The sequence below is a fragment of the Calonectris borealis genome, chromosome 1, assembly GCF_964195595.1.
Source record: "Calonectris borealis chromosome 1, bCalBor7.hap1.2, whole genome shotgun sequence".
NCBI classification, from domain to species: domain Eukaryota; kingdom Metazoa; phylum Chordata; class Aves; order Procellariiformes; family Procellariidae; genus Calonectris; species Calonectris borealis.
Window position 1 is genome coordinate 101,843,569 of NC_134312.1, and position 13,644 is coordinate 101,857,212.

Genomic DNA, 13,644 nt, shown 5'->3' on the forward strand with positions numbered 1-13,644 from the left:
GTTGATGGCCCATTGATGCTTTGGCTGTTGCTGGGTGATGCTTGCACCGGGAGGGGGGAGCACAGCCGGGGTGGTGGACCGAGCTGGCCAATGGGGTATTCTATACCATGTGACATCATGCTCAGTATAAAAACCAGGTGTGGGGGGGGCTCGCCCCCGTTCGTGACACGCGGTCGGCGGTCGGTGAGCGGTTGTGTTGTGCATTGCCTGCTTTGTGTATTCTGTTATTGTTGTTTTTCTCATTGTTATTATTACTGTTCTACTTAGTTTTATTTCAATTATTAAACTGTTTTTATCTCAACCCGGGAGCTTTCCTACTTGTGCCCTCCCGATTCTCTCCCCCATCCCACCAGGGCAGGGGTGATCGAGCGGCTGCGTGGCGTATATTTTTGCTGGCTGGGGTTAAACCACGACAAAGGAAAATGCTATGATGCCTCCTTCAGTTTCCACTCCTTGTTGCATGTCCTGCTTCAAGTGGCTGGCCCCAAGTACTAACAGAACTAGCCATAGCTTAGCTAAAGAATGATGCCTAGCTTTGGGCCCCCTTTTCAGGAAAGGCATGGGAAGATTGTAAGAACCTATGTAACTTAATTTAGAGGAAGACGACTGAGGGGAACACATCACGGTCTTCAAAACACAATGAGCTTTTACAGGGTCCTTTGCTCCATGTCCACCTCCCAGTAGGACAAGCAGTGGCAACAAGGGAGACCTGAGGTACACATTAGGAAAACCTTTCTCATGGTGAGAATAGTGAAACATGGGAACATATTGTCTGGACAGGTTTTGAGACTCCTTTCACTCAGGCTATTTAAGAATAGGTTAGACATATATTTGCAGGAATGACTTAAATACAGCTGCTTTGCCACAGGCAAGGGACTCTCCCTAGACATAAATTCTTTCATGCCTTCTGTGATTCTCTGGGACTTTGCTGCCAGCAACTATAATTATTACTTTAGACTGAATGATAGAAATCTGTTCTGAAGATTTGCCCTGTAGTCAAACACTGCTTAAGACGAGGCATGGAATACCTTAGGATAAGGTATGCGCCTGTATTTACTTTTTTTTTCCTCCTTTCCCCCTTTTTTTCTTAATAATGAAGTCCAAGAAATTACTTTAAAAATGCTACGTTACAGGAATGCTGAGGTGGCTCCTGGGTTATTCAGAACCATTGGGCTTGAACAAATTAATTTACCTGAGTATTCTTGAATGTCTCTGGCAGTGTTGTCTGAACCAAATTATCAGGGCAATCAGAATGCCCATCAGGCATTTCAAATACAAACTTTAGTTTTCTAAGTATGAAGGTTATGTGGATGCTAAAATGAAACCCCATGCTTTAGAGAATTAAAATCACCACAGAGCAAGCCTGTATCACAGTAGAATGGGCAGTAGAACTGAACACCTGCAATGCTCTGCAATAGGTATACGAGGAAATTCTGCTGCTTGGGAACCAGTATAAGAGAAAATGATGAATTATGTTCAGAATGCCATGGCACAGCTAATACAGTTTGGAAGCATTAGGTTATTTGTCGTCAGATGTGCAAAGGAAAATATCTATTTGATGCTCCGATGATTTTGCTGGAAGAAGCAGGCAGAAATTATGATAAAACTATTACAACTTCTTACTAGAAGCAAGTATGTGACTGAGGAAGACTTTCCCTAGTAATGAGAGGCAAAATATAAGCTACCAGGGCAGGAATTTTTTTCTTAATGAGCCACTGAGAAGAGATGTTATGGGATTTTGATAGTCCATCTGTTTTCCTGGATGAGGACAAAATAAACAGAAATGCTGCCTTTATGAAAAGCATCTTTTGTGCCCACTTACTTGAACAGCCTTTTCAAGCTGATGTTCTAAATACAAATGGTATATAGCTGCTATCAAAAGTGATTGTTCAAGCTAGGCAAGATCTTGCAGGGGTCAGAATAGCACTTTCATTACAAACATGCTGCATCTTTTCTTCAATACCTCCCTTTGGCAGAATATATTTTTTTATTGTAAAGGAAAACAGGCTTACATGCAGAGATATATACTCATGGTACTTGGAATTAATTTCATGGACACTGGTAACATTGCGTGTGTAAAGGTACCAAAACTTAGAAAAATTACATAAAATTTTCTAAAATAATTAAAAAGTAATACATTTCTGCTTCACATTTTTTGTCCTCCTTGACTGCTTCCCCCACCCAAGGCTAAGAAGTGTTCTCCAGCAGATATTCCTTTAACATCAGCATCTGGACTCCAGATGTTGCTCCTTGGCTAAGAGTTACAGTACTAAATTGTCCTTACTGCAGCATTAAAGTTACTTAACTCATGACTCAAAGGGAATCACATGTATGTATTTGTTTGCTCCCAAGAAATCCTAGACCCGTATCTAACTATTGATCAGCACCACAGCATTGTGAAATCATCAGCAGATGTTTTCTTGAGTGCTCCTTCTCATGGCACCAATTCCATTAAAAAGCAGAAAAGACAGATCTAACTAGCCTAGGTCTCAGAAAAGCTTTCCGAGGTCACTCAAGATATACATTTCATTCTCACAGAAGCACAGCAAAGACACAGATTATATTTCGGTGACCTGGCACTCTGGTCTCTTTATCACACAGCTTTGGCCAGTGCACCATAATCTAGGAGTCTGAATGCAGTCATTGATTCTGCACATTCATTGTATGGCAAATGTCAGGCTGTGGTATTTGAGAGGAAAAGCCCACATGCACCTAAGGAAAGAAAATCTCTCTTTACCTATCTGGGATAGTAGTAATAAAGGGAACTTTGACAGATGGCTTGGTATTGCCATAGATCTGGGCAATGATAAATATGCGTTTGTCAGTCTCAGTGAAGCACATGCTCAAGAAACTACTACTTCCAGTTATAATAGCTCTGCTTTAAACAGCTGTATTCTAGGCAACTTTTTACATTATGCAAGTGAAATGGTAATCTATAATAAAATTCCAACGGAGGTCATAAAAAGCACTTGAAGTGTTTCAGATCACAAAGGGAAGACACCCTTGCTGGTACTTATATAGGAAGTTAATGGAAGCACTAGCTCTTCGGATGAAAAAAGTGAGATACACTCTTTGGACACTTCAACACTGTTATATGGACTCCTGGCTCGATGCCTTGGTGTCTGACAGAGCTCTCAAAGAGCAGTTAGTCACTGCCTACAAAACCAAAGCAACTAATTCAGAATTCTTTAACAATGGACAAATATGTGGCAGGCTTTTAAAGACAAATTTAGCTGCTCCGACCTAACCTTGAATACCTATATTGAGAGAAAGATCAAAGGGCTGCTCAAGGGTAGTTGGATCATTTTTCATTAAAGCATTTAACCACATAATGCCATCAGTGTAGTTCCATAACCAGTGGCATTCATGGGAGTGATATGGTTAGTATCCCATCTGGTTGTCTTAACTTACCACGTTATCAAAAGTTTACACTGGTTCAAGGAGAAATCGGACAAGTTCATAGAAAAAAATCCAGTGAAGATCACTAAATCTGCTTAAATTACATCCAGCGCAGGAAGTCTCAGAGAGAAATCTGGTGACTGGATATGGGTGGGAGTATTAGGGGAAAATATAGGTTTGCCCTGTCCTTATTCTTCCAAACTTGTGCTTACAGCCTTTGTTGGCCACAGGCCACTGTAGTGCATGGACCTTTTGTAAGATCCTGCGCGGCTGTTTTTCTGTTCTAATGCCCTGCATAACTAATGATAAGGTGCGTGCTTGGTAAGAGACTGGAGAAAGGCTGGAGTACCTCTGGGTATTCCGGAAGATATAAACACATTTCCAGCACCATCTTCATCATGACACATTTTGAAAAATCTGAAACTCATGTCTCAGGAAGGATAGTTAGGAGAGGTTTTGTTTTCAGTTACACTAATTTAGTATCCAAGATACCACACTTCCTTTATTGCTGCAGTATGGGGGTAGTGGGGAAAAAAATTCTCATGACATTAAAAATGAAACTAAGTAAGTTTATGAAACGAATACTATGAAGAACCCCTTTATGAAAAGAATACCATGAAGGACCCTAGATTTAATGGCCATAAACTTCTTTCCAGTGCTATGTCCCTGAGATATTCTAGCTACTACCAAAAATAGAAGTTACAGAAATCTTATTCCCAGGAGAGTCTGTGGAGTTGCACAACAGTGTGATCTCCGAAACTTTTAACATATTTATCAAATTTTGAAACCCAGATAAATGTAAGCATTAAAATTGCACAGTTCTTTCTCTCATAAAAATGCATTTCCAAGTGTTCAGTAACATCAACAACATGTACTGTCAAAAAGCCTAATATTTTGACAGCCAAATGTTTTGTTCTTTGCTGTAGGGCATGGACCATGAGAATAATCTCTTTCTCATGTACTTTTGGTTAATGCTTTAAAATCTTCTTTACAAGAGAATGCAGACAAATAGCTTTGGAGGGAGAATTGGGTTACTCTATTAAAACAGTGGAACTTGTAGCTTAAGTAACATTTTCACATGGGATTCTTTTTAAAAGGCCACCCATTTAACCAAGGCCATCTGTCAGCTGTGTCCCTAATAACCCTAGTGCTGGCTGAAAAGTTTTTCCTCAGAAAGAAAAAGAGGCTGGTGGAAAGTCAGACCCTGTTGCAATGTACTGGAGGATAATGCTGCCTTTAGAAACAAAACCAGAGAATCAAAGAGAAATTAAACGTATTTGGATCCTTTCCACAGAAAAGCTGATTTGCAGCTGTTAAGCTTTGGGATCTTCTGGGCTCAGATTCTGCAGTCGTCTTCCCAGTTCCAAATCACTAGGGCCTAGGAAGGCATGGAAGGCCAAAGCATTGCCTTGTATAAAGAAAACTGCTACACCAGCCAGCATCAGCTGAGACTGTGGTCCTGCCTTTCTCACAGGACTGTCGTATGGAACCATTTGTGGCTATTAGTAAAGATCTGGGAAGATGGAGAGGACACTGTGCTAGTATTGTTACTGCTGTCTTGTGGCAAGAGGTCAGCACAGCAAAGGATGTCCAGCAGGATGCCACGAAATATGCTGTCTCCTACCACCAGGCTTTTCTCCTGCTTTGTGAATTTGTAAGCCAGTGATGGAGCAACTCCTCTCAGCTATTGCAGAACAGCATAAATGCAAACAACAGTAGCATATATTTCCCTTTTCCCACTGACAAAAGCGTATCAGCTGAGCTTAAAATAGACCTTCCTTACCACTACAGCAATAAGAAGATATTTTATTCTGTTTCCATTTGAGTCTTAACTGCTTCCTGAGACTAGCAAAGCACCAATTTAGGCCCTATTTTGATATTAGGGCTAGTTCTGTTTATTTTGTTTTATTATTACAAATAATTGTGCACTAGCACACATTCCAAAACAGTCAGCGAGTTTGAAACAGTCTGCTGAATAGCCATTCTTTTCATGAGCTTTTGGCTTAGACCAAACTGGAACCTATGACCTTGAGTAGAAGTCCAGAAGTACTGAGCGATATAGCACCTCCATTGTGTCACTGGGATATGTTCTGTTGCCTTGCATTGCTTAAACCTGATTTTATCAAGACATGTAGGGATTCAGAGATATGTCACTGATGGATTATCACATAAAAAGTGACACAGAAGATAAATAGCTGTATACCTGCTACAACACACGCAACTTTAAAAACAGCTTAAACACATCAGAGGAGTCTAATTATGTTACTTTTCCTCAATATGTGATATCATATGAATAAACTATGAGCTCCCCTGCCCATTTTAATAAGAGGTCAAGTACACAGAAAAATGTAACAGTTGTATCCCTTCTCCTTCCTTAAATAGAGCTACTTATTACAATTTCTCCTACCTCCCAACAGAGAGAGATTTTGCTTGGATTATCACTGGCAGTTGTTGGTCTGTTTACATACTATTAGATTAATCTGGAAACACATCCAGAGGCCTCACATGGCAGATGTGAAATTGCATTTGTGGAAAAAAGCACTAACACTTTGCACAGAAATGTACATGTAAAAACCTTTGTATCATTATTCATTTTAAACCAGCTACTTGATTGGAAAGACTAGGAACAGACACAATCTTCAATGTCTAAAAGCATAAGTATATTCCAGAAAGGGAACACACTGTGTCATCACTACAAATAAGGTGCAATTCACCTCATTTAGTTCCATAAAAACGTCTTCTGTATCTTGATAGTGTAGCTACTCTGCTCTTTAGGTAATGGAAGTCACTTTATAACATTGACATAGAACTTTAGAAGGCATTTCTGCTTCTTGTAATGGGAGTGAGAGGGCAAGAATACTTGCTACATCACAGTAGTAGTCTGGCATCACACAAGTTAAAAGAGCTGTGTGTGGGTGTGAGTGTGTACATATCTGCATATAAATGAAGCATTCATGAAATCATAATATGAAATGTCTGGTTATGAAAAATTAATTGATAGTTCACCATTTCTGTTTTGGGAACACCCTATCAATACTATGTATAGTATAAATTCAGAAACTGGCAAAACAGGACAGTGAACAAAAAGGGTGCATTGAAAGGGTGCTGACAGCATAAAGTTTATCAGATGAACACAGGCAGAGAAAGTATATTGCTTACCTGTTATGCTTTCTTAAGAATGAGAATTGTTGCCGATGATGAAGATGGTGATGCTGACTTTGAGAACCGTGTAGCACTGCTGTTGGCCACAGGCAGGTGAGGAATAGAAGTTTCATGACCAGGACCATCTCTTCCAGAAGAGAAATCCACCTGATCAGCCAATCCACCTTGCTGACTTTTTATTTTTAGTGTTTAGAAACAGCATAGCATACAAAAGACGCATGTGAAGCAAGGCATCACTGAAGACAGAAGACAGGGGCATCCCAATTCTCATGTCCTCGCAGAGTTCCTCTCATATTTTGGCAAATCATAAAAATTCCTTCAGCTCTACATCCCTGCAGCATCTGCTGTCAAACCAGAAGCACCTTGCTTTTAGAAATGTAGTAGATACAGCAATTTGTTTGGCCAGGCTGCAGTCTGATCCATTGCTTCCACTCTTTCAGCATGGGTGCATATTTGAATTCTCCATCACCCGCTCAGCAACCTCTTCAACATAGCCTGTGCAGGCAAAGTGATGTCAAACATTTAATCCCCCTTAAATCCCACACAAAACCATACAAAAATCTGCTTTAATGACAAAGGTCTCTAAATTAATCTTGCTTTCTATAGATGTGTGTATCTGCTCAAAATAATTTTCTGTACAGGTTAAGCTCTTTCATTAACTGGCTACATTGTATCATCTTCCCAAAAATTAACATCATTTTTGTTTCTGTGATGTGCAGTAGCAAGCGTTTTGTCTGTAGATACAGAACTACTTTTGGACAGCACAATATCATGGAACGAGGCCAAACTAAAAATGAAGTCTTGTTTAAATATTCCCCCACAACATTTGGAAATACCAACAATCTTTTTTTCCCTTTTTTTTCTTTTTCTAAGTTCTGCAGCTATCTATTTAATTTACCCTAAATTTACAAGGTATGTGCATGTCTAAGATCCAGTATCCTTCCACCACCCCTAATTTTATCTTTATTTCATTTAGCCTGCCCTGCCTGTTCGATAGCAGATTGAATTGCAAAACATTTTATTAACAAAATTTTGCTTAAGCAATAACTTGAACATGCCTGGTTCTCCTATGAAAGGTGATAAAATTTCTTGTGGGCTTAAAACTGGGCAATACTGGACACACCTTCTTAGATGACACAGTCAAATTTATCCTCTTCAGGACATCAGCAAGTTCCGTACTTATCAAAATCAACAGCACATGTTTATTTTTCTTTATCTAGGAAATTAGAGTTATGAGATTGAAAGTTAGGGAAATGGAAATACCCAACCCCTATCTAACAGATGTAGAAGTAATTCAGGTCTCCCAGCAGTAGGCTTCTTCCTAAGTAAGACAAACAGAGGAATGAAAGCAAACCCAACACTGTGTCTGCTGACACTGTTAACACTCAAGCACATTGGGATAATAATTCTGTGATGTGGACATCTGCCTCCTCAGAAGTTCCCTGAGATTCCCAACTAACTTCATTTGGGCTAAGAAATAATTTCAGATGCAAATGACTTCCGGGAGGAGGTTATCAAAGGAGAGCTATCTCACACTGTTTTTTCCATTTGGAGTTGAACAGCTATCTGCCCATGACTTAAAAAAAAAATCCCTTCCCAACCATGCATAAAACTTTAACAGTGTTAGATTGAATTTAGTGGCCTAGATCAAAGGCTTTCAACCCTATTACTCATCTCATTCTACATTGTTCGTAGTTTAATCCTTTCCTGTCCAGCAAACTTATGGAAGATCATTTGTAGCCTGACCCAGAGATAGTCAGATAGTGCTTCCAGCAGGTCTGGTGTATTGCTAGGGTGGAGTCTCTGGAGAAGGTAAACACAAGCTGTAGTTAATAAGACCTTTAACAGTTCCCATCAATTTGCACTATCATTTGGGTGGAAAAGGGAAAATAAATAATAACTCCAATGAGAATTTATTCCAGGGAGAGAGAATACTTGTTCCTGAGCCAGTCTGGTTAAGATGTCTCATCTCATCCAGCCTACATATATCAAAATATCAGCACACCTGATTAAATTACACATAAGAAAAGGTCTAAGAGCCTTTGGATCCTCCTCTTTCCCTACCCAAGCACAGGCCCAACAGTAGCAGCAATAGCAGCAAATCAGATAAAAAGCTAACTACACTGCAGGCGGTGTGGTAAATGTGTTACCACATTTCTGCATGTTCAGCTATCTGCACATTCATCAGTGTTAACTCATTTCCAACCATTTTCCTCAACTACAAAGGAATAACAACATATATATACTGTCTTCTCTGCTAATAGTAGTCATCCACATTGTTTCCAGAGACTTTTGGGAAAGCCACATTTTAGATGTTGTTGTGGTTTAACCGCAGCCAGCAACTAAACCCCACCCAGCCGCTCGCTCACTTCCCCCCAGTGGGATGGGGGAGAGAATTGGAAGAGTAGAAGTGAGAAAACTCGTGGGTTGAGATAAAGACAGTTTAATAGGGAAAGCAAAAGCCGCGCACGCAAGCAAAGCAAAACAAGAGATCCATTCACTCCTTCCCATCGGCAGGCAGGTGTTCAGCCACCTCCAGGAAAGCAGGGCTCCATCACGCGTAATAACGGTGACTTGGGAAGACAAATGCCATCACTCCAAACGTCCCTCCTTCCTTCTTCTTCCCCCAGCTTTATATACCGAGCATGACATCATATGGTATGGAATACCCCATTGGCCAGTTTGGGTTAGTTGTCCTGGCTATTCCCCCTCCCAGTTTCCCATGCACCCAGCAGAGCATGGGAAGCTGCAAAGTCCTTGACTAGCATAAACACTACTTAGCAACAACTAAAACACCAGTGTGTTATCAACATTCTTCTCATACTAAATCCAAAACACAGCACTATACCAGGTACTAGGAAGAAAATTAACTCTATCCCAGCTGAAACCAGGCAGACGTTAACATTATCCTTAGCTGAAACTGCTAGCTGTTATCCTCACTCAACAGGAGACACGGAATGGGGAAGGAGAGGATGTTCCAGGTGCTGAGGTTATCCACCAAGAAGTCTGAAGGGGACCTGAGGTTAGATCATGTCATGCTAATGCATAAATGTGTTGACTTTGTGTGCTGACCTCAAGGAAGTCAAAAGAGTCCATTAAAAATAAATAAGTAAAAATTGCTTTGTGTATTTGTTTCCCAGCTGGAAAAGGGAGTGCTTAGAACCCCTGCTCCAGGGATATGGCAAAGACAAACAAGTTGGCTTTGCAGAATATCTGGCATGCCCCTGGCCAAGCTGCATATGGATGTCCCTCCCTCCAGAAGGCACATCAGCCAAGAGGGGAGTCTTTAACATAGAAAGAGGCAATTAGATGTTGTTTTCATTCAGCTATCAGCACCCTGCTGTTTTATTATTCCTGGCTGTAGCAAGAACTTTACCACTAAGCTATGGTGCTGAAAAGACTGCTCCATGGAGGATTTCCAAAACATGCTCAATGTTCCTTTGACTGCCCCCGCTAAAATCAGCTTTAGTCAAAAATAAGGGCTGGATGCACTGACATATTCCACCACCTTCACGCCATTGATGTCATAACACTAAATATTACCTTGTGGGGCCTTGCCTAAGCACACTGAAAATCTAAGTACTACCTCTCTGTCCTTGGCTATGGCATATTTCCAGAAATTAATTGTCTAGCCCACATAGGCAAAGTCGTCAGGAGGGACTCCAGCAGAGTGAAATGGTGAACACTTCCATAACGTGTGTAATATCAGTGGGGCAACTAGATGTCACCCACAGCAATAGGGTTTCTTCACACTAGAGTTGTTTTCATTTCCTCTGGGTAAGAGAGCATTACACAGAGCAGATTATAATATCATTATAAATTATGATTAAGAAAACAGGTTAATCTCCTATGCATTTGTCAGTAATAAATTCTGAAAGGATCCCTCTTTGCAGAATAATAAAGACAAGATAATACACTTTGCTTTTATTGGGCGAGTCATTGATAGGTCCTTGTATTTAAACACAGTTAGAACATTGTCTCTTTGCTATCATTAAAATATTTCTTTAAAATTATCCCTTCATAGCCCATGAAAAGTTTGTAATGTTTATCTTTCAAGGACAAAACCTAGTGCGTGGTAATAGAGCATAAGCTCATTGGAACAGTTTAAGAACAACCAAGCAAGCAAAAGAAAGAAAGGTAAATACACCACTTTTAGTATCAAAAAATGAGATTCCTTCTTTTAGTGAGCAAAATAAAACATAGTTTCAGGTAATTACAGTCTGGAACTACAGACCCCTCTCCACCACAGATCTCAAAGCAAAGCAAATTGACAACAGCTATTATAAAAACAAGAACAGAAAAATGCCAGGGATGAAAAGATGTTTCAGAGGCTGGAATTTTACAGAAAATCTGAGCACATCTAAAGGCCATTTTAAACCTATGGAGCTGAAACACCATAGCACACTAGCACTTAATAACCTCTAAATTAGCTGCAGTGAGAAGAGATGCAATGGGGAATGGGGAGCATAGGTTTACTTGGCATATATTTTTTATTCTTCTAATCAGAAGGAAAAAAACATTCCTAAGAGTCTCCTAAGAGGCACTCGTTTCTGATAAACAACCAGCAAATCATAGAAAGCAGATTAACCAGAGCAGTGACTGCGAGAGTGTGAGCGCAATAATGCAGCGCAAGAATAGGCAGCATTTTGCTCTTCTATGGTAACAGACTCAGTGCATAGCATTTACCATTTGTATCATGGTGACTTGCAAAAACACTAGTCAGAATTAAGGACACTTTATTCTGCTTATATTAACACAAATGACAAACCAAGTCTCCAGAATAAGGTATCCATTCACATTTCCTAACAAGATGAAGTGAGAGAAAAGCAGAGACTGAGCACTATGATTCCAGATCTCAGAACAGATGGATTGCTTTACTTAACACTTGCAGTGGGACCCAGCTCTTATGGTCCTGCTCTTTATCAAGTCTGTTAGTAGGGGGGGCAAGTGAACATTCATCACTGCCCCAAATAGTCTGAGGTAACAAACTGGGCACGTTAGGACTGCAAAGTACTAAAGGAGAAAAGAATTCAAAAGCCAGCAAAAACCACAGCTCAGCTCAAAATCTGTGCAAGATTTTTTCATGGTGCCTAGTGAGATGGACTCTCACCCTGGGGTTTTACAACCAGCTTAAACAGAACTATCGGGCTACTGCTGAAACACTGTCCTCCCCTTCATCCCTGCAGTGCACTACTACTTGCTACCATTGCTTCATCATCAGCAACTGTTCAGCCAGTTGTTAAAGGAATGGCCAGCAGTGTGGGAGGGAGGACTTGCCCCCTCTCTGTGGTGACTCACGGCTAGACTGGCTTAAGCCAATCTCAAAACTGTACCCTTAGTTTCTGCTAGGCAATATGAAAAACAGCAATAATATTGAGGTAAGCACATAATATTTCCCGATGAGTGTTTAGTTTTACTGTAAAAAGAAAATCCTGATTGTTTTCCTTCTCCGTTTTATGGAACGTAAGATTTTTGCAGCCTGAGTACAAATTTCCTGTGAAATTATGGTTCTGGACTATAGTTTCTTATGTTTTCTTAACATCTTGCTGTCTGTGGAACTCTCATATCATCAAAGGGAGTATTCCTGACACTAGACAAAACCTTCTGAGAAGGAGGCTCCGTGTGAAAATGTCTGTTCCTGGTAAGAACTGTTCCTTCCCATAATTCCAATAAAAATTCCTTAAATCAAAGCAGAAATAACCAGGATGGAAGTGGGAGGAGAAAAAGTTTTATTCTTTCTGCTGAAAATTCCCATGTGCAGGCAAGTCACCCTCCCAGTCACTAGACCCTCAAGCCAGGCTGTCCCACAAAAGAAGATGACAAGAATAGTGATACTGCTGATTGGACTGAAAAGGGGAGAGTCCACCCTGCCTGTCTAAGTATCTCACAGTGTATATTGAAAGACAGGGTGATGCAGGCATTCAGCAGGTTTGTTACCTTTCTGTGACGTGAAGCCAATAGGAATGTGCATTAAATCAAATCCGGCTTCTGAGACCTTGCCCAAGCTCTAGTTCTCCAGTTCAATATTTCACTATTAACGTAAAGGTAATTCCATACAAATATTTGGGCTGTGGGCTACAATACAGGTATCATGGCCATGCCATATTCCATCTGTAAAAGATACGTAAAGTATAGCTGAGATCACAAACAAAATGGAGCACCTTCACTGCAAGATCACCACTGCTGTGATGCCTTCAATGCAGAAATGTTGATCCAGTAATGGCCTTCAAGTGGAGGAAAAGCTATGGGGGATACTGGAATGTGTGTACACGGTTTCCCTAAGAGCATCAAGTGTCTGCCTTGTCACAAAAGGACAGAGAGACAGACACCCACAGTAAGAAAGACTGGGGTATCAGCTGTTCAAAGCCAGGACAGACACAAAGATGTATCTTTTCATAGCTGTATAAGGATGTCCCAAGATCAATGGCAGTTTCTACAGGCTATCAGCACACAGATAATTATTTGCATGTAATATTGTGACAGATACACACAAGGATGGACATCACGATAAACAGTAGTACAGTCACTCTCAAACATGTACATAAGAAATGCAGAAAAGGTATCAAGATAGGCACAAACAGAGAGAGGAAATGACAGGCACGCACACAAGCAGGCAGGCAGACAAAAAGCTATGCAGAGAAATCTGCAGCGACAGGTAGTTCCCTCTTCCAGCTCTGCCTCCCCACACAGCCAGGTCTGACCACTGAACGCTGATGTGGGACCCAGGATAAATGAACTCTACCTTTCGCCCTCTTTTTTTTTTTTTTTTTTTTGTTGAGACAAAAAAAAGGGAATTGGTTACTATTTATAAGGAAACATTTTCCTCATTCCGGAAACATCTTGGCAAAAGCCCGGGTATCTCTTTTTTTTTTCCCTAAAAGGGTCCTCAGGCAGTGCTTCCTCTTTCGATCCCACAAGGTAAATGGCCGGAGAACACCGCATCCGCTGTGGCCGTGACACGAGAGGAGCGCGGTGACTGTTTGAAGGGTGGGTAACGCCGGGACAGAGATGGCGGTTGCGAAGTAACGGTCGCTCCCAGCGAACGGCCGCAAGATGGCAGCGCCAGCCGCGCTCGCGGCGCGG

The 13,644-nt window shown here is 40.9% G+C and overlaps 1 protein-coding gene across 1 annotated transcript in view; it reads right to left on the minus strand.

Moving 5' to 3' along the window:
- The window catches only part of GABRR3 (gamma-aminobutyric acid type A receptor subunit rho3), a 36,739-nt gene extending 30,053 nt beyond the window's left edge, over positions 1–6,686 (minus strand). The window contains exon 1 of the mRNA XM_075172523.1: positions 6,559–6,686. Coding sequence (XP_075028624.1) covers positions 6,559–6,686 — 128 coding nt within the window. The remainder of the gene's footprint in view (positions 1–6,558) is intronic.
- Between the last annotated feature and the right edge of the window lie 6,958 nt (positions 6,687–13,644).